At 43.2% G+C, this 25154-nt stretch overlaps 1 protein-coding gene across 5 annotated transcripts in view; it reads left to right on the plus strand.

Moving 5' to 3' along the window:
• Window positions 1-23566, plus strand: part of L2HGDH (L-2-hydroxyglutarate dehydrogenase) — a 56411-nt gene extending 32845 nt beyond the window's left edge. For 4 of the 5 annotated variants that reach the window (XM_002718232.5, XM_070053677.1, XM_070053679.1 and 1 more), the window contains 4 exons: window positions 7265-7432; window positions 8720-8877; window positions 10906-11037; window positions 21287-23566. In XM_002718232.5, coding sequence (XP_002718278.2) covers window positions 7265-7432; window positions 8720-8877; window positions 10906-11037; window positions 21287-21482 — 654 coding nt within the window. In that variant the 3' untranslated portion in view covers window positions 21483-23566. The remainder of the gene's footprint in view (window positions 1-7264; window positions 7433-8719; window positions 8878-10905; window positions 11038-21286) is intronic. The other variant, XM_070053676.1, reaches the window with a different exon arrangement.
• Window positions 23567-25154: the final 1588 nt, after the last annotated feature.

Below are 25154 nucleotides of genomic sequence, written 5' to 3' on the forward strand. Positions count from 1 at the left end.
ATGGGAGAAACAATATTATGTATAATTATATGCATTATATATAATGTAGATACATTCATTGATTTATAGCACAGATAGCATCCTTGGAGGACATTGCCCAACCTTTCAAGGTGTTGCCAGCTAGCTAGTGTTGTTATTCAGCCTTCAAAAACCCATTCTACTTTCTGTCACCCAGTGACTACAGGATGATAGGGAAAATGGTCATCAGGAAATTCTGTAAGCGTGCGCTTTATTTCTTCTCTTCATTTGCTGCAAAATAAGTTCATTAATGAGAAGTAAGAGAAGTAACGCTTCTGTGTAAGATACTGGGATGGTAAGGAAAGCATCCTGTGAGTTTACAGGTGGTAGTTTTTGCACAAGCTTTGTGGGCAAGAAAGGCAAATCGATTGTCCATTCCAGTGAGAACTAAGTGCTCCTGCTTTTCTGTGCTGGAAGTGGTCCTGGGGATGTGCCTATGGCTGTGCTGTTCTCTGCTGTCTGCAGATCGAGCTCTCAGTGGCTGTGGACAGATCCAGCCTTGGTGAGTGAGTCCATTGCTCAGCTCATGCATCTTCTCTCCGTCTTTGCTGCTGTAACTATTTCTTTCCAGCTTTATGGAGTAATAATTGACAAAGTTCTACATATTTAAGATGTACAAGTATAATGTCATAGTTGGATACATGAATATACTGTGAAATGATTACCATACAATGATCAGGTTAGTTCACATATCCATCACTTCATAGTTAGGAGCTTTTTTGGTGGGTGCTCTCTTAGCAAATTCAAGTATACAATACAATGTTATTAACTGTAGTCACCATTGTTATATGTTAGATGCCCAGGACTTAATCAGAATATAGCTGAACACCTGTATCCTTTGAGCTGTATCTCTCCCATTTCTGCCACCCCATTCTCTTAGTTCCTAGCAACCACTATCCTACTCTCTATTTTTATGGATTCAGCTTTCTTTATATTTCACATATAAAGTAAGACCATACAGTGTTTGTCTGTCACTGTCTGGCTTATTTATACTTAGCGTGACATCTTCCAAGTTCATCTGTTTTCTCACAAATGGCAGAATTTCCTTCTTTTTCTATAGTTGAGTAATATTACATTGTGCACATATACCACATTTTCTTTATTCATGTTGTTGGACACTTAGATTGTTTTCATCTCTTGGCTTTTGTGAATAGTGCTGCATTGAACCTAGGAGACCAGCTATCTCTTTGAGATACTGATTATGATTTGTGGGGATAGATACCCAGAAGTGGGATTGTTAGATCATATGGTAGTTCTATTTTTAATTTTCTGTTTCTCACTGATGGCTGTACCAGTTCACATTCCTGCCAGCAGTGCATCCTACGTCGTCACCAGTGCTTGTTATCATTTGTCTTTGATCTTAGCCATTCTAAGAGGCGCGAGATGCTTTCTCGTTGTGGTTTTGATTTGCACCTCATTGATGATTAATTATGTGAACACCTTTTCCCTTACCTATTGGCTATTTGGATGTCTTTGAAAAAAAATCTATTCCAATCCTCTGCCCATTTTAAAATCAGATCATTTAAGTTTTGTTTTGTTTTTGCCAATTAGTTGTATGAGTTCTTTATATATTTTGGATATTAACCTCTTACCAGATATATAGCTTGCAAATATTTTCTCCCATTATTTAGGTTGCCTTTTTACCCTGTCAATTGTTTCCTTTGTTGTTCAGGAACATTTTAGTTCAATATAGTCCAATTTGTTTCATTTTGCTTTTGTTGCTTGTGCTTTTGATGTCCTGTCCAAGAAGTCATGGTTAAGACCAATGTCAAGCTTCTCCCCTATGTTTTCTTCTAGGAGTTTTATAGTTTTAGGTCTTAGATTTAAGTCTTTCAAGTCAATTTTTATAAGTAGTTTAAGGTCAAGTTCCAATTTCATTCAATTACATGTAAATATCCAGCTTTCCAGGCACTATTTATTGAAGAGACTATTCTTCCCACTAACTGTGCAGTTTATAAAGCCATCAGTAAGGACAGGGCTCCCTGGGGAAAGAGCAGGTCTGCTGATTGTTGTAATCTGGCACAGTCAAGATTACTCTTCCATAAGCATTCCTATGGTACCCAAATATCTTTACATCTGTGCTGTTCGGAGTGCTATGTTCACAGATCTTTTTTCCACAGCTCCTTTTCCTGACTATCTAGGTAATCCATTAGTTACTGAACATGAAGAAGTACAGATCCATACTTCTGGCGTAGATCCATACTTCTGGTGTAGATCCATACTTCTGGCATAGATCCATACTTCTGGTGTAGATCCATACTCTGGTCCTCTCTACTTCTAGGGAAGATAGATAACCGGGTGTTATGTTCAAAGTTCTGCCCACTGCAGAGATTGCGCTTCACCACACTTTTTCAGGGCCGCTCCAAAGTAGGGCTCCAGTGCCACAGCCTTACACTGTCAAAGTGCTTTGCGAATGTTGTGTAGACCCAAAGGCAGACTGGCCCTATATTTTGTCTTCCTTGGTCAACTGGTCATAGGGCCAGAATCAGGTACAGGAGAAAGAGGCAATTTAGCGGGAGTAGGGCTTATAGGAATTTGAACCACTTGCCCCTGCAGTGTTGTGCCTGCAGAGGACCTGTATAACCCTAATATATTTGTCCTTCTTCCTGATGACAGAATATTGCTGTACTTACCCAGTTTTATGGTTTGATGAGTCAGACAGTGACCAAGTTAATATAATGGGTCATTCAAATGGTGGCTTGGTGATCTGCGGTCAGATGTGCGTTCAGAAACAGAATCACTTTCTCAAAAGGAAGATGCTGCTGAGGCTGGTTTCACGTTTCCTCCGACACTTTCAAGTTCTGTGCTGTGATTGACCTGTAGAAGCCTGCCAGCAGCCCTGGAGACTTTGCCACCTGCCACAGACACTTCAGTTGTCATCAGACCTGCTGGGTCATGTGATCTAAGTGGCAGAGCAACCAGAGTTTCAATTCAAAGAAAGAATAGCAGGCTGTTTTTGTGCCTGCCCCCATGTGCAGGACATTTTCACTAGAGTATGCTATGTCATGTGATGGAATGTATAACAGGACCAGTGAGATACCAGTGGATATTTATTTCGCCCAGTTATTGTAGTTGTTTATGCTTTTGTCATTTTGTTTAGACAATTTTGTTATTTTCTTTATAGTATAATTTTGGGGTTCAAATTCAGAATTTTGGGTTCACTTACCAAGTTGACCATCTGTGCTTTTATATGAATGGAAAGAAAGGAATTTTTAAAAATTAACTTTTAGGGGAGAAGTTGCACATTTGTACATTGAATATGGGAAAAACATCTTTTTCACTCATTAAAGAACAAAAGAGATGCACTGTTTAAGAAGAAATTTAGGATTAGGGATGGTGTTTGTCCTATCAGTTGAAACACTGCTTGGAGCTCCTGCATCCCGTGTCAGAATATCTGGATTTGAGTCCTGACTCTGCTCCCGATTCCAGCTTCCTGTGAAAACATACCCTGGAAGGCAGTAGGTGATGCCTCAAAGTAGTTGAGTCCCTGCCACCAACACGGGAGACACAGGTTGAGTTCTCAGCTCCTGGCTTCATCTTAGTCCAACCTCAGCTGTTGCGGGCATTTGGGGAGTAAACCAGCAGATATGAGATCTGTATGTCTCTCTCTCTCTCTCTCTCTCTCTCTCTCTTTCTCTCTCTTTGTTCTCTGCCTTTCAGATAAATAAATTTATGATTGATTATTCAATGTTTATCTAACTTTCCATTTGAAAGTGAAATTCATATGTTGCTGGATTTAATTATTGTTTTATGTATGACACAAAATTATTTCAGACACTTGTGCTGGTTTTAATTTCTTTCTTGAAAACTTTTAAAAAAGAGAGTAATTAGGCTATTGCATGCTAGTGCCGCTCTGCAAATTCAGCTCATATCTTTACATTTATGGTAGGCCTTTCTACCACATCTTGTGTTCTGAGAACAAAAAGGACTACTGACCTTTTAAGTAGGAACAGTGCATTTAAATCACATAAAAATATGTCTTGTGCTTTTAGTATAAAACTCTGGATGCACTAGAACGATATTAGAACAGGGCAGTGTTTGTTGTTGCTGACACAGCCCTTTTGACTTAAAGGGTCTTAAAACTATATGGCTTAGTCTAGCTAATTTTCATTTTAATTCACTGTAAAGAAGTTTCATCTGGTTTTCTGAAAAATGCGACTTGTAGTAACCCCTGAAAAGGAGCTTCACTTTCTGGCAAGAGCAAAAATCAAATGCATTTAGAGTTGAAAATACAGCACAGCAGAACAAGGCTGAATCAGTGAGGGCTGGAAAGAGAGTGTTGTGGTGAGGTGAGAATTCCAAGGCTTCAGAAATAGGTTGGCTTAGAAGATAATCGGGGGACCAGCGCTGTGGCGCACTAGGTTAATCCTCCACCTGCAACGCCAGCATCCCATATGGGCACTGGTTCTAGTCCCAGTTGCTCCTTTTCCGGTCCAGCTCTCTGCTGTGGCCTGGGATAGCAGTAGAAGATGGCCCAAGTGCTTGGGCCCCTGTACCCACATGGGAGAACGGGAAGAGGCACCTGGCTTCTGGATCGGATTGGTGCAGCTCCGGCCATTGCAGCCATTTGGGGAGTGAACCAACAGAGGGAAGACCTTTCTCTCTGTCTCTCTCTCACTGTAACTCTACCTGTCAAATAAATAAATTAAATCTTAAAAAAAAAAAAAAAGACAATCCGGTGGCCGGCATTGTGGCACAGTGTCTTAAGCTACCACCTGCATCTCCAGCATCCCACATGGGTGCTGGTTCAAGTCCTGACTGCTCCACTTCTGATCTAGTTCCCTGCTAATGGCCTGGGAAAACAACAGAGGATGGCCCAAGTGCTTGAGCCTTTGTACCCTTGTGGGAGACCTGAATGCAGCTCCTGGATCCTAACTTTGACCTGACCCAGTCCCAGCCATTGCAGCCATTTAGGGAGTAAACCAGTGGGTAGAAGATCTCTCTCTTTCTCTCCCCATCCCTCTTCCTCTTCATAACTCTGCCTTTCAAATAAAGAAAGAAATCTTTAAAAAAGGAAGTAAACAATCTAAGAACAAGAAGTTACCAGGAACAAGGAATTATTGGTTGTTTATAAGTAGAGAGATGGGAATTAAATTATGGTGGTGAATAGTGATGAAATTATCTAAACCTGGTAGAGTGAAGCTAAAAATGTGCCCTTAATAGCCATAGAAATGTGTGGGATACTTTTTGTAGCTTTTATTCCACATTTAATTTAAAAATGACTTTGTAGCACTAAAATGCCTAGCAGAAGACTTTAGACCTTGAAGGATATTTTTTAGTTTTTATGAAAAATGACACTTCTGTGGTTAAACATCTCCTGTCTTTGGTGTTTCTGGCCCTGGACACCACCCAACCACATGGAAACATATTTTTGGAAGCAAAACTTTAATTTTATATAACATATACTATGGAGAGCTAAGAAAACTAAATACTACTTATTTTCTATTTTTTTGTTCTTAACAAAATGGAATCCACTGTGTTGAAGACTCTTGATACTACGTGCTTGTCTAACCATTTTTTATCGATTAGGATAAAATCTAGTTGTGATCACAGACATTGGATAGATTTCTTTGGAAAGTCACATTCTATTTGTGAATTTTTTTTTTTTAAATCAGGATAATAATAAACTTGACTAGGTTATTCAACTTTAAAAAAAAAATGTGTGGGAAATTACAATGGCCTAAGATTAATAGTCTCCTGACCACTAAAACAAACCCTGACAGTAGTGTGTGCTCTTTTTGGGGGTGCGAATTGAATGGATGAAGCTGCTAAAGTAACCTCAGCTTGCAAAGTAAATATTGATCAGAAATAAAAGATAGCTTGGGGGCCTGGTTGCAGTTGGTACTGAGCAGGATTGACTAGTGTGAAATAACTCAAGAGTAATAAGGTAATTACTCAGGACAGGAGATGCTGTCCAAAGCACAAAGGATGCCAAATTGGTGGCGGCCATCTAAATGACATTTGCTTCTTCATGCAACAAATGATGAAGCTCTCTACTGTAAAACAGGTTTGTGTGTGCATGTAAGCATAGCATGTTTACTTATTTATTTGAAAGGCAGAGAGACAGAGACAGATAGAGAAGTTCCATCCACTAGTTCACTTCCTAAAAGTCTATAATAGCTAGGCTAGCCAGGCTTCCTGAAGCTGGAAGCCAGAAACTCAATCCAGGTCTCCCATATGGCAGGGACTCAACTACCTGAGCCATCACCTGCTGCCTCCCGGAGTGCACATTGGCAGGAAGCTGGAATCAAGAGTGGAACTGGGACTCAAACCTAGGTACTCCAATAAGGGAAGCTGGTGTTCTAAGTGTTGTCTTAACTGCTACACCAAATACCTGTCCCACGTGGGTTGTTTGTTAATTATCCTTGCAAGGGTCAAACATTTTTTTAAAAGATTTATTTTTTTTATTTGAAAAGCAGAGAGAGAGAGAGAGAGAGAGAGAGAGGTCTTCCCCTGGTTCACTACCCAGATGGCCACAGTGGCCAGAGCTGGGCCAATCTGAAGCCAGGAGTGTGGAGCTTCTTCCGGGTCTTTTCCCACGTGGGTGCAGGGGTCCAAGCACTTGGGCCATCTTTCACTGCTTTCCACTGCTTTCCCAGGCCATAGCAGAGAGCTGAATTGGAAGTGGAGCAGCCAGGACTCAAACCGTAGCCCACATGGGATGCCGGCACTGCAGGTGTGGCTATGCCACAGCACCAGCCCCTCAACCATTATTTTTTAAAAAGATTTATTTGTTTATTTAGAAAGGCAGAGTTATCCAGAGAGGGAGGGAGGAAGGAAGGGGGAGAGAGAGAGATTATCTTCATCTGCTGGTTCACTCCTGAAATGATCACATTGGCTGGGGCTAGACCAGGCAGAAGGCAGGAGCCTGGAACTCCATCCAGGTCTTCCACATGGGTGGCAGGGGCCCAAGGACTTGAGCCATCCTCTGCTGCTCTCCCAGGCGCAAAAGCAGGGAGCTGGATTAGAAGCAGAGCAGCCAGAACTGGAACCATTGTTCATATGGGCAATACAAGCAGTGGCTTAACCCACTGTGCCACAGTGCCCAAGGTCAGCCATTGTTGTCTCTAAACTATAAATACTGGAGAACTATTTTTTTGCTGATACATACCCATGTTGAATATCCTCTTTTAGAAGAGAAACCTGTTTCTCTACCTTCATTTTCTTTCCTGTCATCTCTTGTCCCCTTCTTGGTGCATTCTGCTCCTCTCTGCTTTCTACAAATTGCACTTCTGTTTTGCACCAGGGAGAGGAAGTTCGGAGTCAGTATGTTGTGACATGTGCGGGGCTTTACTCAGACCGCATTTCCGAGTTAAGTGGCTGCAATCCTGATCCTCGAATTGTACCATTCCGGGGAGATTATCTGCTGCTGAAGCCAGAAAAATGCTATCTTGTAAAAGGGAACATTTATCCGGTAGGTAATACGTCTGTCTTCTCACTCTTTTCGAGTTGTGGCCATAAAAGGAATGAAAAATATTTTCCCCTGAACTGAAGGGAGATTTCAGAAGTCTGTTTGTGCAGGCATTTCATCTCGTCTCTGCAGGTCGATCCCTAACGCTGTATTCTGATGTCAGGGTCGTTGAAGTGTAATGAGCTACCTGCAAGTAATACGCATCTCCAGAATCCATGAGCGTACATGTGGACGTGAGCAGTGCCGTCAGGATTCTCCTCCTCCCTGGTTAGGGTGCAGTTGCAAGAGTACTGGGCTTGGACACCATATTTCTCGGTTCACTAGAGGCGCAGAACAGGGACATGGCTGCCACATGGTTTCAGGAGGAAGAAGACAGAGGCATTTTACAGGAACAGTTTATTCTTCTGCCTGAAACTACCCTAAAAATGAATGAACCCCTTAAATACATTAGCTGAACCAGATGAAGTTGCCAGCCTTCAGCCAATTGATGTTTTTGACTTTGCCTAAACATTCATCTGCCTGGATTGAATGCATTCCCCTTTGCAGACGCCTCTGCTATGCATGTGCGTGTTTTCTTGCTTTCTCTTTTCGTTCTTTTTTCCTGGCAGCTTTGCTTTTGCTTGCCAGTCACAGCCATCCTCAATGTGGGAGAGAGAAAATAACCCGAAGTAGCACAGTTCATCTCTTTTCTCGTTACCAAGCAAGATGAGTAGGTAGGACAGAGTGCTCCAGTGCCAATAGCGTCAGTGTTTCCTGGCTGGCATTTCTAACTCAAAGCAGGTTAATGGTGATGTATATGGGGGCCAGTGCTGTGGTTTAATGGGTAAAGCTGCTGCCCGCAGTGTTGGCATCCAATATAGGCACTGGTTCAAGTCCCAGCTATTCCACTTCTGATCCAGCTCTCTGCTATGGCCTGGGAAAGCAGTAGAAGATGGCTCAAGTCCTTGGGCCCCTGCACCCATGTGGGAGACCCGGAGGAAGCTCCTGGCTCCAGATCGGCACAGCTCTGGCCATTGCGGCCATCTGGCGGCTGAACCAGCGGATGGAAGACCTACCTCTCTCTCTCTCTCTCTCTCTCTCTCTCTCTCTCCCCATCTGCCCCACTGTAACTCTGCATTTCAAATAAATAAATAAATCTTTTAAAAATAGTAATATATATGTGAGCACAGCTCACAGTGCAAATTAAACACATGGGAAGACAGTTTTTATGTTACCAGCTGAATGTTTGCATCTGTAGTAAGATGGTGTGCTAAATAGGGCTAACAGTTCTTTGCTGTATTAAATCCGTAGGTGCCAGATAGCCGGTTTCCTTTCCTAGGAGTCCACTTCACACCAAGGATGGACGGCAGCATTTGGCTAGGACCTAATGCAATTCTTGCCTTTAAACGGGAAGGTTATAGACCCTTTGATTTCAATGCCAGAGATGTTATGGATATAATTATCAATAGGTAACAACTTTATTCTCTTTAAAAATCATCTACGTAACTTATGTTTCTAATGTGGAAAATCTGTCTTCATAGTCTATTTCTTGTGGAAATCTTCGTGTTTGTTGTTTGCATATTGAATTTCCTATTCATCCAAATGAAGGTCTTTGTGGAGTAAATGTAACATTTTAACCTCCAGAAAATTATGAGGAGCTAGCATGATATCTTGGTGAAAAAGAAGATGAAGTAGCTTGGTGTTTGGAGCAGTGGTCAAAATTGCCACATCCCATATCAGAGTGTCTGGTTTGAGTCTATCTCTGCTTCCACTTCCAACTTCCTGCTAAGACGCACCTTGGAAGGCAGCAGATGATGGATCCATGCTTCCCACGTGGAAGACCTGTATTGAATTCTGGGTTCCTAGCTTCAGCCTGGCTCAGCCCAAGCTGTTGCAGGCATTTAGGGAGTCAACCATGATGGAATATCACTCTCTGTCTCTGTCTCTCTCTAATCTCTGTCCCTCTCTCCTTTCTAAATAAGTAAAAATAAATCAGTAAAATTAAAAAAGAAAATATGGGCTGGCACTGTGGCATAGAAGGTTAAGCTTTCACCTGCAGTGCCAGCATCCCCAGTGGGTGCCAGTTCAAGTCCTGGCTGCTCCACTTATGATCTAGCTCTCTGCTGATGGCCTGGGAAAGCAGCAAAAGATGGCCCAAGTGCTGGGCCCCTGCACCCACATAGGAGACCCAGCAGAAGCTCCTTGCTCCTGGTTTTGGCATGCCCAGCCCTGGCCATTGTGGCCATTTGGGGAGTGAACCAGCGGATGGAAGATTCTTTCTCTTCTTCTTTCTCTGTATCTCTGCCTTTCAAATCAATAAATCTTTAAAAAGAAAAAAATAAGAATGTAAAAGCCATTCATACATCTGGCAATCCAAATTTGACCACAGTGCTAACCTTCTCTGTTAAGGAAAGGAAAATAAAAAGAATATGAAATTTGCAAACAAAAGATTTTCTTTTAAAAGTAGGTGTCTTGCTTTGATAAGATTATTTCCAGCCAATCACTGTCATTTTGTAAAAGATTAGAGAATTTGACAGTGACCAAGATTGTTTCCTTTGGGATTGTTTCGTTTGTATGTACTATTGTGTTGACCTCCAGTGTAGGATCTTCACTATGGTAAGAAATAACTTAGTGAGGTATTTTGTTTGGTCTTTTTTCTGCTGTTTATCTCTGGAGAGTTCCATATCAAAGTCACTAGAAACCTTTAAAAGCTATACTTAGCTTATATTTCACCCTTCCTAGATTCCAAAGCAGAGGGTTTAGAGTGGAGCCTGTAAAAAATACCTCTTTACATTCATACGTGCATACATAGACTCTGCAGATGTGAAGGTCTGTTAATGTCTTTTACATATGCTGAAAACATGTAATATTCGCATTAAGAAAGACCGTGGTGGGGGCAGCATTCTGGAATGGCAGGTCAGGCCCCTGCCTGCAACACTGGCATCCTACTACAAGCCCCCACTGTTCTACTTCCAATCTAACTACCTGCGAATGCACCAGGAAAAATAGCAGGAGATCGCCCAAGAACTTGGGCCTCTGCCAGTGATGCGGGAGATCAGGATAGAATTTGAGGTTCCTGGCTTTGACCTGGCTCAGCCCTACCCCCAGCCATTGTGGTCATTTGTGGGGGGTAAATCATTGTATGGAAGATCTTTTTCTCTCTCCCCCTTTCTTCCTGTTACTCTGCCTTGCAAATAAATAAAAATCAATCTTTGAAAAAAAAAAAAAAAGACTAGATGTTAGTAGACCTTATAGAATCCCAATTTGAAACCAGCATTCCTTGGGAATTTGACTTTGGAAGATGTTTCCTTTTTGGTTTGATGAAATTTTCTTCTTACGTTGGCCAAAAGTTGATATTCTTTATTAAGTAATTTTTCTGACTTTGACAAATGTCTGTGATGCCATCAAAACTGAAAAATCGAATGATTGTAAAAGTGCTTTTTTAGTAATAAGTAATTCCTAATTCCTCTCATGAAGATATTTTTCTCTGTTTTCAGTGGCTTGTTTAAACTGGTGTTCCAGAATTTTTCCTACGGAGTTAGTGAAATGTATAAAGCCTGTTTTCTTGGTGAAACAGTGAAGCACCTTCAGAAGTTCATCCCGGAAATTACCATCGGTGATATCCTCAGGTGAGGAGAGACCGGAAAGGCCGTGAATACAGTGCTGGCCTGGGCGAATAAGTAACCCAGAGGTATGGGTTGACTTTGTATTCAGTAAGCAGTCTTGCAGGGTCCATCAGAATGTCCGCAGGATCTGCCATGTTTCCCAGTTAAGTCGTTGAATTCCCCTGCAGCGTGTGTATTAGTCATGGCTGCATCATGGCCTGTGGTGCTGTCCATCTGTAATCACCCAGCCCGCTTTACAGCTCTGAACTGAAAGCGTCATTGTGTCTAGTAATCACTCATGATCACAGTTGTCCCTCAATTAAATAGTAAAAAACTCCCTGGCCACTTAACTCTGTGACTCCAGAACCTTTTTGTCTTTAATTCTGTGTCAGATCATTGATCACCATGTTAACTTGTTAGGCCGGCCACCGATCAAAACATATTCTGAGTGGTTCTTGAAACATTTTAGAAACCCCGGGACCTGGCATCCACCTTTCTTTGTCCCATTTCTTTTGTTCTTTCTCGGGTCCTACTCCTCTGAGGGCAGAAGTGTTTTGCTGGGCATAGCAATCTAAGTCTTTGCTACCAGCCTGTGAGGCAAAGTAAGGATTACTTAGTTGTTTTTTTTTTTTTTTTCTCCTTGGGGATAAAAGCCTTTATGGACTGGATCTGTATCCTGAATACCACCCAAGCTTAAGTGTTTTTCCCTCTTTGATGATGTTTTTGGACTGTTCACCTCCCCCATCCCCTGCAGCCGATCTGCTGTTTATCTGTTGGGCCCGATCAGCAGTGAACTTTGAGGGGCTTCCTCCTCTGTTGTAGTCCATCCCCCTGGAGTTTCGGGAGCACGGCACGCCCGCCTCCTCAGAGCAGCTGCTGAGCAGGCCTGTTGTAAAATGTCATCGGCGTGACCGTGGAGCCGAAACCAGAGCAGGAGCGGTGTCAGCTGCCTCCCCCAGGGGCCGTCCTGATCTAAATCTGCCTGATGCATCACTCTGAGGCAACCTCTGAATCCTTGGAAGAACTATTAAAGCCCAGTTCATGTTTGGACCTTAGCCCCCCACCCAATCACTGCTTACCTTCCGGAACGGAAGGGAGAGAAACACCTGGGCTGTATTTTCACTCACTCACTCTCTCAGTCAATAAAAGCTCTCTTCTTACCAGTGGTGGATTCTAGCAGACTGGTCACGCTTTATATCTGAACAGACTGGTCAAATCTGGTTTCTGTTTCTGCTGTTACGGTTTCTTGGAAAAGCCATTAGGTGAGCACAGTGAAGTCTGTGTCAAAGCAGTTGCGGCGAATTCACTACTCATATTCCGCTTCAGAGAGGCCTGAGGGACACCCCCCAGAACAGCGGGCTTCTGGTGGTGGAGCTGGGGCTTGTGGGTATTTTAGGGCCGCTCCTGTCTCTGGGTGTGAGAGTGTGAGTCTTAGTGACCGGTGTCGCTGGTGTGCAGTAGGAAACAGCACACAGCCACTCTAGACAGGAGCAGCTGGGGGCATTCAACCCAACCAGGTGAGTTTCTCTGTAGCAACAGAGAAACTGAATGTATTCAGCACTTCCATTTGACCCATCTTCTCTTGAGTCCTGTGGCTATTAAATGCAGGAAATTGTCAATTAGAAAAAGCAAGTCGAAGAAGGGTGTTTTTTTTTTTTTTTTTTTTTTTTTTTTTTTTTTTTTTGACAGGCAGAGTAGACAGTGAGAGAGAGAGAGAGAAGGTATTCCTTTGCCGTTGGTTCACCCTCCAATGGCCGCCGCGGCCGGCACACCGCGCTGATCCAATGGCAGGAGCCAGGTACTTCTGGTCTCCCATGGGGTGCAGGACCCAAGGACTTGGGCCATCCTCCACTGCACTCCCTGGCCACAGCAGAGAGCTGGCCTGGAAGAGGGGCAACCAGGACAGAATCCAGCGCCCCGACTGGGACTAGAACCCGGTGTGCCGGCGCCACATGGCGGAGGATTAGTCTAGTGAGCCACGGTGCCGGCGAAGAAGGGTGTTTGATACCATTTTTGTAAGTCTGAAAACAAGCCTAACAATACCATAGATTGTTTATAGGTTGCATAGGTAATGGAAAATTAAAAACAAGCATGAAGGTGATAAACCCCTTATTCAGAAGGGTGCTTACCTCTGGGGAGGGAAGGAAATGAGAGTTCCACAAGGTTGTCCACCGTATCTGTAATGCTCTATTTCTTAACCCGTTTGATAAGAAATGGGTATCCATTACGTTATTCTCTGTACCTTGTTATATGCCTTATTATTGAATAGTAATAATAATAATATCAGTAGTTTTTTCCACAGCTTGAAGCTCAATTCCTGCCTTATTTCATCTTGAAATGCAGTGTATTAAAACCATAAATGCCCTCCCATTAGTTTTGTGGCAAAAGCATATCAAACAGTTCTTTTTTTTTTTTTTTGGATTTATTTATTTTTATTTGAAAGTCAGAGTTAAAGAAAGAAGGAAAGATACAGAGATCTTCCATCCACTGATTTACTCCCTAAATGGCTGCAATAGCCTGGGGTAGGCCAAGCCAAAGCCAGGAGCTTGGAGCTTCCACGTCTCGGACGTGGGTGGCAGGGACCCAAGCATCTGGGCCATCCTCTGCTACTTTTTCCAGGTCATTAGTAGGGAGCTGGATCAGAAGTGGATCAACCAGAACTCAAACTGGTACCTATATGGGATGCCAATGTTGCTGGTGGCAGCTTTACCTGTTGTACCACAGTGCCAGCCCCAAGCAGTTCTAGAGAGTGAAAAAAATTGAAGCAACACCCTCAGTGGGATATGTTGCACAGGATGGTGTCCTTAAGTTTCAGCAAGGGTGTCCAGCCTGACACATTGCCTAGCTAGAGCAAATAATTTATTGGTGAATATTTGATCAGAATGTGAAGTTATAATCAGTCAAATATATGCATTAGGTATGTAAACTTCTCATTGTTAAATGATAATCTTAAATGCTCTTCATTTGAGCTATAAACTTCTTTGATTTATCTGGTGATTAATTTTGACATCTTAATTCTAACAGCAGTTTGTTAGCACTGTAAAGATGTAAAAGAAAAAGATACATGAGGGGCTGGCACTGTGGCATAATGGGTAAAGCCACTGCCTGCAACACCGGCATCCCATACAGGCACCAGTTGGAGGGCTGGCTCCTCAGCTTCCAATCCAGTTCCCTGCTAATGCACCAGGGAAACCAGCGGAAGATGGCCCAAGTGCTTGGGCCCTTACCACATATGTGGGAGACCCGGATGAGGCTCCTGGCTTCCATTGCAGCCATCTGGGGAGCGAAGTAATGAATGGAAGATCTCTCTCTCTCTCTCTGTCTCCCCTACTATGTAATCTGCCTTCCAAATAAATTTTTTAAAAGATATGTAAATATGCTGTATTCTTTTTTACACATATTATTTTGGAAGATGTCTCATTTGGGGAATTCTAGAGTAAATTTTCAGGCAAGATGCTTTCTGTTGATACCTAGACTATACTATGTCCTTGTGAAACGCCAGAGCCAAAGCCAGCATTTCTACGATAGTTGTAATGGTCAAATGTGATCTAGGTTAGAGTTTTTCAATCTTGATGCTGTTGCCATTTTGGATAAAATAATTCATTGTGGTTGGGGACTCTAGTTTTGTCTCTAGACATTGCTAATGTCCTCTAGGTGGAAAAATCTCCCTTGGTTAAGAATTTGAAAACACTCACACTTCAAAATCCAAGAGTCTAGAGAAAAGATAATATACATAGTATATATCCTTTTTTTTTTTTTTTTTTTTTTTGACAGGCAGAGTGGACAGTGAGAGAGAGAGAGAGAGAGAGAGAGAGAGAGAGAAGGTATTCCTTTGCCGTTGGTTCACCCTCCAATGGCCGCCGCGGCCGGCACACCGCACTGATCCAATTCTACTTATTCGGCCGGCGCCACTTTATTATTTAAAAAATAAACATAAGCCGGCGCCACTAGGCTAATCCTCTGCCTTGCGGCGCTGGCACAACGGTTCTAGTCCCGGTTGGGGCGCCGGATTCTGTCCTGGTTGCCCCTCTTCCAGGCCAGCTCTCTGCTGTGGCCCAGGAGTACAGTGGAGGATGGCCCAAGTGCTTGGGTCCTGCACCCCATGGGAGACCAGGAGAAGTACCTGGCTCCTGGCTCCTGCCACCGGATCAGCGCGGTGCGCCAGACGCGGCGGCCATTGGAGGGTGAACCAACGGCACTGGAAGACCTTTCTCTCTGTCTCTCTCTCTCACTGTCCACTCTGCCTGTCAAAAAAAAAAAAAATCTATTTATTCAAAAGTCAGAGAGTTACACAGAGAGAAGAGAGGCAGAGAGAGACAGGTCTTCCATCTGATGGTTTACTCTCCAACTGGCCGCAACGGCTAGACTGCACCAATCTGAAGCCAGGAGCCAAGAGCTTCTTCTGGGTCTCCCACGTGGGTGCAGGGGCCCAAGGACTTGGAGCATCTTCCACTGCTTTCCCAGGCCACAGCAGAGAGCTGGATCGGAAGAGAAGCAGCCGGGACTAGAACCAGCACCCATATAGGATGCAGGCGCTTCAGGCCAGGGTGTTAACCTGCTGGGCCACAGTGCCGGCCCCAATAAGGGCTTATATTTTCATTGCTACTTCAGTGCTGGAAAGGAGGCCTAGAGTCCCTGTAAGTAGAAAGTTGGAACCCAGAGTCCAGTATAAAGCCAGTATAAAGGGACTCTTGAAGGAAGTCTAGAAAAAATATTTCCTTTGTCACTAGAAAGTGTTAAGGCGTTGTATCTGCCCTGGGCTTGGGTATGGGGAGTGGGAGGAATCCTCTAAAAATCTAAAATCCAGGGCCAATGTTGTGGCGTAGTGGGTAAAGCTGTTGCCTACAATGCTGGCATCCCATATGGGTACCAGTTTGAGTCTCAGCTGCTCTACTTATGATCTAGTTCCCTGCTAATAGCCTGGGAAAAGCAGCAGAAGATGGCCCAAGCACTGCCACCCACATGGGAAACCCAGAAGAAACTCCTGGCTCCTGTTTTTTTGTCTGGCTAAGCCCTGCTGTTAGGGCCACTTGGGAAGTGAACCAGCAGATGGAAGATCTCTCTCTGTGTCTCTCCTTCTCTCCTCTCTCTCTCTGACTTTCAAATACAAAAACATATCTTTAAAAGAATTTTAAATGCATCACAACTGTGGAGTTTCAATTTATAGCACCCACTTAGTTTAGTAACATAAACTCAGAAGTTAATTTAAATGGTGGTCCCAGATGTGTGTGGATTTTGCTTCGACTAACCAACTCTTTTCCTTCTCTCTCTTCCTCCTCCCTCCTGTTTGCTCTGTCCATTTTAAATAAATGTCCCTTCCTGTCTCATTTTAAATAAATTAGAGAAAGAGAGAGAGAGAGTGAAAATCAGGGTAATTTAGAGAACATTACTGTAAGATAAAGGTGCAATGTGGAAGTTAAAAGACATGGGAAAGAAAATGGAAAGATTCCAGCCTATCTCACATAGGAATTCCTTAGAAATTAAGAAACAATACTCCAAAACAAGAGTACCTAAGAATTTTCTAGGACTGACAAAAAGACATCACATTCAGAATAAAACTAAATATGAGAATGGAAATATACCTCTAATTAGAAGAGGAGTAAAAAAGAATATAGAAAACTCAATTAATTAAGAAGGGGTTGTAGGGCCAGCATTGTGGCTTAGTAGGCAAAGCCACAGCCTGCAGTGCCAGCATCCTATATGGGTGCCAGTTTGAGTCCCAGCTGCTCTACTTCCAATTCAGCTCCCTGCTAATACACCTGGGAATGCAGTAGAGGGTGGGCCAAATTCTTGGGCCCCTGAACCTATGTGGGAGACCTGGAAGAGAATCCTGGCTGCTGGCTTCGGATTGGCCCAGCTCCGGCCCATATAGCCATTCGGGGAGTGAACCAGCAGATGGAAAACCTCTCTCTCTGCCTCTCCCTTTCTCTTTTGTATTCAGGGGATGGAAGACCGCGCTCTCTCTCTCTCTCTCTCTCTCTCTCTCTCTCTCTCTCTGACTTTCAAATAAATCTAAAAAAGAGGAGGGAGGAGGAGGAGGAGGAGGATAGAAACCTTAGAAAAATCAGGTTAAATACCTTAAAATAATGTAGTAGAAAACACATCAATGATTGCAATAAACGTCAATGTACCTAACTCAGTAGTTTAGAGATTGTTAGGTTGTGTTTTTAAAAATCCATCTATGTTTTAAGCAAAATATTAAAGAAAGATGAGTACTGGATTCACTCCAGATAAAACATTTACTTTCAGGCAAAAATATTATTATAAAGAAAAATATTAGCCGGCGCCGTGGCTCAATAGGCTAATCCTCCACCTTGCGGCGCCAGCACACCGGGTTCTAGTCCCGGTTGGGGCGCCGGATTCTGTCCCGGTTGCCCCTCTTCCAGGCCAGCTCTCTGCTATGGCCAGGGAGTGCAGTGGAGGATGGCCCAGGTGCTTGGGCCCTGCACCCCATGGGAGACCAGGAAAAGCACCTGGATCCTGGCTCCTGCCATCGGATCAGCGCGGTGCGCCGGCTGCAGCGGCGGCCATTGGAGGGTGAACCAACGGCAAAAAGGAAGACCTTTCTCTCTGTCTCTCTCTCTCACTGTCCACTCTGCCTGTCAAAAATTAAAAAAAAAAAAAAAGAAAGAAAAAGAAAAATATTACATGAGGGTACCTTACAAAGGTTATAAAATGAAATTTTTTTTTTAAGGTTTTTTTTTTTTTTTTTTTTTTTTTGACAGGTAGAGTGGACAGTGAGAGAGAGAGAGAGAGACAGAGAGAAAGGTCTTCCTTTGCCGTTGGTTCACCCTCCAATGGCCGCCGCGGCCGGCGCACTGTGGCCGGCACACCGCGCTGATCTGATGGCAGGAGCCAGGTACTTCTCCTGGTCTCCCATGGGGTGCAGGGCCCAAGGACTTGGGCCATCCTCCACTGCACTCCCTGGCCACAGCAGAGAGCTGGCCTGGAAGAGGGGCAACCAGGACAGAATCCGGCGCCCCGACCGGGACTAGAACCCGGTGTGCTGGCGCCGCAAGGCGGAGGATTAGCCTAGTGAGCCGCGGCACCGGCCATAAAATGAAATTTAAAATAAGTTTATGGAAACATTATACATTGCCATGAACTTTTTGGAGATTCATTTGCATGAATTTCAAAACTTTTGCACCAAAATAATCTTATCTTTAAATTCCATTTTCATTGAACTTTTTGAGTTCAATAGAGATACCATATTAGACATATCATTAGAGATAAACTTGATGTATATAACAGAACTATGCAATACAGAGGAAAAAAAACTAGCATAGTTACAAGCAGAAATCAACAAGTCCATAATTGTAGTAGGTGACTGTTGCTTAAACATGGATTAAGCAGACAAAATATGAGAAGATTTGAATAACACAATTAAAACACTTGCAGGCCTCATCCGTCTCCATTATAAACTCCTGTATTATTCAAGCCCTCTTTGGAATGTTCACAAAAGCTCAAAATGTTCTAAGCCCTAAAACAGTTCTTCACAAAATTTAAAAATTGGACACAGAAAAACCACGTTCTCCTGTCAAAGTCCAGTAAGTCTGAAGATAAATAACAAAAATACCCCCTGCCTTCATATTTGAAAATTAAATAGGAGTGGTTTACTTCTCTTATACCATATGTCCAAATAAATATTTCCCAGGCAGATCTATATTTTTAGAATAGCAGTAGATCCTGTGAATTTTATAAAAATGATTGAGTCTCTTATTTGTGTTGGTCAAAGATGTCCGTTGTAGTTTTCATAGCTCTTTGCCCCATCCCATAGTGTATTGTCTGTCCCACCAGAAGAATGTGACACTGGAATCTAGATGAGTAAATGCAATTTGTTTCATGTTTATGTGTTCTTGTTTCTGGACACAGAGAGATAAGCTTCTAGGATAAACATTCCCATTAAACTTAGCTATAAACATTGCTATAAACTATAAATATATGGCTACAGATAGCATTCAATTAAATGTAGCTGAATTAAGAGAATTTGAAATTTAAAATTGTATAGTGTTTAGCACTGGAACTAGCACTGTGCCTGAGCAAGTTAAACTGCCACTTGCAATGGGGAATGCCTGTTCAAGTCCTGGCAGCTCCACTTCTGATCCAGATTCCTTCTTATTTGCCTGGGGAGGCATAGGATGATGGCCCAAGTGCTTAGGCCCCTGCTACGATGTGGGAGACCTGGATGGAGTTCTGGGCTCCTGCTTTCAACCTGGCCCATTCCCAGCTGTTGTGGCCATCTGGGGAGTGAACGAGGAGGAGTAAGATATCTCTCCCTCTCCCTCTCCCTACTATCCCTCCCTCTTTCCCTCCCTCCATCTCCCTTTATCTTTCTGCCTTTCAAATAAATAATTTAAAAAAATAAAATAAAAAATAAAGTTTCTAGTCCTGTTGACTACTAACTGTGTATAAGATATAGCTCTCAATATGAAGGTGAGGTAGAGTGTTGACCAATACACTGTTCTTGCCCTCAAGGACAAAGTTTATTTTATCTGAGATTTCCAATGTAACACTTATCTCAAGCTGAAGTGTTCTTACGGGACAGCCCATAGGTAATCTTGCAAAAGAAAATCCTAGTGTTGCCTCATATGCTAAAGGACACGAAAGAATTTGGTAGTCTAAACATTTCATGCTAAATAGCTACTTTGGTTGGAAATTAAAGAGATCCTAAGAAAAACAGTATTTTATGGTTTTTTTTTCTCAGTTTGGATTATAGGTTTTGAATAGTTGGACAGAAATGCAGGAGACATGGAGAACATAATTGATATTTCGCAGAGAAATTAGTCACAACTTAAACCATGGTTAATTAGTATTAACTTCTAAATGTTAAGAAGGGGCAAAGGGGCTGCTCTGAACTGTGGAGGGGAAGGTTTTACACGGGACACTCAGCCTCAGACCTGCTCACAGCACTGTGTGTCCCCAGCATACTGGTCTCCTGTTAGTGCAAGGAGTGGAGCAGGAAAACTCACCCCAAGAGACCTCAACAGCAACAGCAGCACTTCCCAAGGAAAGCGGGGAGAAATGCTGCTTTGATGGGTTATCACCGTAAAATAGAGACTGCGCCAAACGGACCACGACCACGTGCTGTCTTCTGCACTCATACACAGCTTCACCCTGAGAAATGCTAGCTGGCAGTCCCAGTCCATCATTTTGTGTTCTAAGCAATATATCTGATTTTTTACTTGAAAGTTTTTTTTTAACTTATTTTTATTTACTTGAAAGGCAGAGTTACAGAGAGAGAGGGAGAGACAGAGAGATCTTCCATCCTTAGTTCACTCCCCATTGGCCACAATGGCCAGAGCTGTACCAATATGAAGCCAGGAACCAGGAGCTTCTTCCAAGTCTCCCACACAGGTACAGGGGCCCAAGGACTTGGGCCACCTTCTACTGCTTTCACAGGCCATAGCAGAGAGCTGGATGGGAAGTGGAGCAGCCATATGGGATGTCGGCACTGCAGGTGTTGGCTTTACCTGCTATACCACAGCACCGGCCCCTTTTGCCTGGTTTCTTGAATCTTGGTGATGTGTCTGACAGTCATTTTCACAGCAGGTTTTCTTGAACAGTTTCTGAGGAGGTGCTTTTGGATCCTAAAAATCCAGTTAATTTTGATTTCTCCTGTAAATTTTAACTATTTTCAAAAGTAACAGAAATCTCATATCTGTACTCAGAATACAGAACTTTAGGGACTGGCACTGTGGTATAGTGGATAAAGCTGCTACCAGAGACACCAGCATCCCATATGGGTGCAGGTTCAAGTCCCAGCTACTCCATTTCTGATCCAGCTTCCTCCTAATGGCCTGGGAGAAGCAGCAGAAGATGGCTCAAGTCTTTGGACCCCTGCAGTCACGTGGGAGACCCAGAGAAAACTCCTGGCTTGTGGCTTTGTACTGGCCCAGCTCTGGTCGTTGTGGCCATTTGGGAAGTGAACTAAGATATGGAAGAACTCTCTCCCCCCCCCCCTCTCTGTAACTCTGACTTTCAAATAAATAAATGAATCTTTTTAAAAATTCAATAAATAACCTATCTCAAATGTGGATTTATCTGCTGCTTTTGGAAAGGACAAATGTGTACTTATTTAATAAGCATTATTATGTAATAGACCTTATGCTGTAGGCTAAGGAAACATATCTTACAGCCTAACCCTGGGCTAAATCCAGATCTATCAGGTTTTCTCACATAATCATACATTTACAGAATAAAGACTGAAAACCACAGCCTCGTAAAGTGCCCTGTCTATTCCAGCTGGCTGACAACCACTCTTTTACTTTCACAGAGGTCCTGCTGGAGTACGCGCCCAGGCCCTGGACAGAGACGGAAATCTGGTAGAAGATTTTGTATTTGATGGAGGAGTTGGGGATATTGGAAGTCGCATTCTTCATGTGAGAAATGCACCTTCCCCTGCTGCCACTTCTTCGCTTGCAATTTCTGAAATGATTGCAGATGAAGTGCAGCAAAGATTTGAATTATAAATCATGAAAGGAGCTAGGTATGCATTGTAATTGCACATCTGCAACAGTTGTGTACTGGTTGCATCCTTCCATTTTAATTTAAGAAAATGTTTTTAAGATAGCATTTTTAAGGCAGAGATAACTGCTGGATTGTTAAAATGATGTAACATATGAACATTTTTTTTAACTAAGATCCATGTTCTTTTACTTTGTGAATAAAGAGGCGTGATACAGCTGTATCTGTTCCGAATCCCTGGCTTTGCTAATACCCTGTCCTTAGCAACCATGAGTCAGAGAATATTTGGCTCTTGTAGAATTTGGGAGAATGATGTTATGAAAATCTGATTTTTTTTCCCTTAAGTCAGTTTTTTAGTGTTGTAATACGTGAGCTTTTTAGTCTGTCCTAGATAAGAAAATATGATATAGCATAAGTTGTAAACATTCTCTTAATCTTGAAGAGTCATAGAAGAGCTCACATTATTTAGAGCAACATTATTTGTATTTGAAATTAAAAACTCTTGATTTGGGGGTGGGCTTCTGGCCTCACAGTGAAGACGCCGGTCGAGGTGCCCATGTCCCGTGATGGAGTGCCTGGGTTCGATTCCCGACTCCGGCTCCCAGTTCCAGCTTCCTGCTGATATAGACCCTGGAGGCCGCCACCAATGGCTCCCATAATGAGGTCTCTGCCACCCACGTGGGCAACCTCCATTGTGTTCCTTGCTTCTGACTTTGGCCTGACCACACCACAGCTTTGGAAGGAATTAGATTCTACCTTAGCTCTCATTTGTGAGAAATAACTTCGCAGAACAAACTCAAAACCTTTGTGACACCTGGGCCCCTTATAGCTGATGTGGTGAGGGGTCTCCCTAGGGTCTCGCAGTGGTCCGCCCTTCCAGACTGTTGCCTGCTCTTCAGTCTTCTGTGACTAAGAAACTAAAAGGACGTAGAACAGGTAGGATTTTACTAGAGCAGTTTAAGAATCTTAACCCTGATGTATAGAACTGGAATTAAAATAATTTTTTTTCCTCTCTTATATATCCGTTCTTCGGCCACACGAGGGTTCTCAAGATGTTGGCCAGAATCGCTAATGAGTCACGCGTACGTGGTTTTTCAGGGCTTCTGTGAATTTTATGAGGTTACTTCTCCGCTTTGGGTTCACACCTTCACTTTGAGGCATTCACTTTTGTCAGCCGCGAAAGTGCCTTACGTCCACACGCACTTCATGAGTCTCTCGAGTCGGTGCCCAGTGCTGTGTTGTATTCTGTGTGTTTGCGTGTGGCTTCTCTGCTACAATGATGCTTACTGTTTTGGAAAGCTGGGGAATAGAAATGAGAACGGAGACGCGGCGACCTGACTGGGGAAGCCATGGTAACAGAGCCCTGTCCAGGGGGACGTTGCCATCCGTTCTCTCATGTGGGCTCTCTCCTTTCCTTGTCTCGCTCTCTCTTTCTCCAAAGTTGTGTGAGGACTCAGTGAGAAGAATGTGCATTTTGGTCGACAGGAAAGCTTCTGTTTGCTGCCTTTTCCCTTCACTTCAAGACTTGATGATCACACTGACTGAGCTACCTCATCCATTAATCTGCAAGGACATTCATCAGCTTATGTTCAAGCAGCAGCACATCCCAGGTGCACAGAACAGGCAGTCACTACTCAACACTGGGGATGGACACCCTGAAAACACTCAAGTCACTCACAGAAGAAGCAGACCCTACCGGTTCTTCATAATAAAACTCATTCTTGCAAGAACTACAACACAGAGATTATTTGTTTTGTTCCATTACAAGACAACCAAGAAGTAGAGATTATTGTAGTTCTATTTCATCAGCAGTAAAATTGCATACACATCATACTGTGAAAGACTGAAATCACAAAAATAACTATTGTAATTCATGCAATCCTCATTCCCTGTGAGTCTGTGTTATACTCACAAGAAATACAAGTGGAAAATTTCTTGAAAATGTTTTGAATTATGTAGGTTACTATGTTTGTAAAACATTTGATATTTGTATCAATAGGGCTTTGTTGTTTAATACTGATATGATATTTAAAAGTTTTGTGTATTTCTGAGAGGAAATGTATATTAATATTAAAAATATTTTAATGAGCTTGGGTGTTGTGGAGAGCAACTTTTTAAGGTCTATGAAAACTTTTATTCAAATACATTTCCCATGTATAAAACAAACTATCAGAGCTTTAGATAGCAGCCCATCATTAAAAAAAAAAAAGCAAGCTGCTTCTGTATTTGTATATATTATAATAATGAGGTAATTTATATTACGAATTAGAAGAGAAGCATTTTAGATTTTAGCTTCAGAGTAGTTTGGGAGGAACTCTTAGCACAAGCAAGTAAATTCTGGGTGATTGACCTTATGTGACGTAATCCTTTTATCCATACACATAAGTGTCAATCGAAGTCCACCCCATGACCCTTTCAGAGCATGTCCTGTTTGGGGAGCTGCCTTTACTATTGGCAGAGTTCCATTTAGCCTGAGGCCATTTGAAAATCTCCCCACTGGCCTGTGGGATAACCTGGACTCTTAGAACTTTCTTCAGAGGATAGTGACGAGGGTGGTGCATAGTGCCAGCCCCGACAAGGGAGTTTACAGGGCCTGCTCTGGAGACCAAGCCCGATGGCTGTGCCTGGGAACCATCCCTGTGAGTGTGCAGATGGTGTCTGCAGCGTCTAAGGGCTGGCTCTGCCCTCCTGGGCCCTTGATCTACATCTACACTGCTTTGGTCAGATGTTTCATCTTTCAGAGCATGTATTATCCAGAGATCTTATGAACATTTTTGAGGAGCAATTCTGAAGCCAGTTACTAAATTTTTAATGTACTCGTTGAGAGTTTTTGAAGTCTCTCTATCAGGATTTGCAAGGACAGGGCAAGGTGATTTGAGAAAGAGAAAGCTCCCTAGAGATGCTTTTGAAGAGTTGGTGCCCATTAAAGGGTTTAAGACGAGAAATAAAATCCCAAATCCCTGAAGAGAAGAGCAGTGGTGATAACCAACCAGCTGTGTGTTTTCTGGCCTCAAGGATTGTGTTCTTTTTGTTAGGTGCTAATATTTTCTGCCTCTTGGATAAGATGAGAAATTTTGTCATTTAGATTTGGCGCCGGCGCCACGGCTCACTAGGCTAATCCTCCGCCTAGCGGCGCCGGCACACCGGGTTCTAGTCCCGGTCGGGGCGCTGGATTCTGTCCCGGTTGCCCCTCTTCCAGGCCAGCTCTCTGCTGTGGCCAGGGAGTGCAGTGGAGGATGGCCCAAGTGCTTGGGCCCTGCACCCCATGGGAGACCAGGAGAAGCACCTGGCTCCTGGCTCCTGCCATCGGATCAGCGCGGTGCGCCGGCCACAGCGCGCCGGCCGCGGTGGCCATTGGAGGGTGAACCAACGGCAAAGGAAGACCTTTCTCTCTGTCTCTCTCTCTCACTGTCCACTCTGCCTGTCAAAAAAAAAAAAAAAAAAAAAAAGATTTGGCAACAGACAGGTGTGATGGCACACCTTGGTTTGCCTGGATGTGCAACTTTGAATTTTGGAAAGGACCTCAAGGTCGGCGAGTTCTCTATTGCTAGAGAACTTTAAACTTCAGTCAAGCTCTGTTTAAAACTCTGTAATGAGAATGCCCTTTCTTAACTTCAGTGATCTCAAACAAGATGGAGTGGAATGAAAGAGCTGGAGTGGTGATTGTTTTTTCCATG

Source organism: Oryctolagus cuniculus, chromosome 12 (assembly GCF_964237555.1).
Source record: "Oryctolagus cuniculus chromosome 12, mOryCun1.1, whole genome shotgun sequence".
In the NCBI taxonomy this organism is placed as follows: domain Eukaryota; kingdom Metazoa; phylum Chordata; class Mammalia; order Lagomorpha; family Leporidae; genus Oryctolagus; species Oryctolagus cuniculus.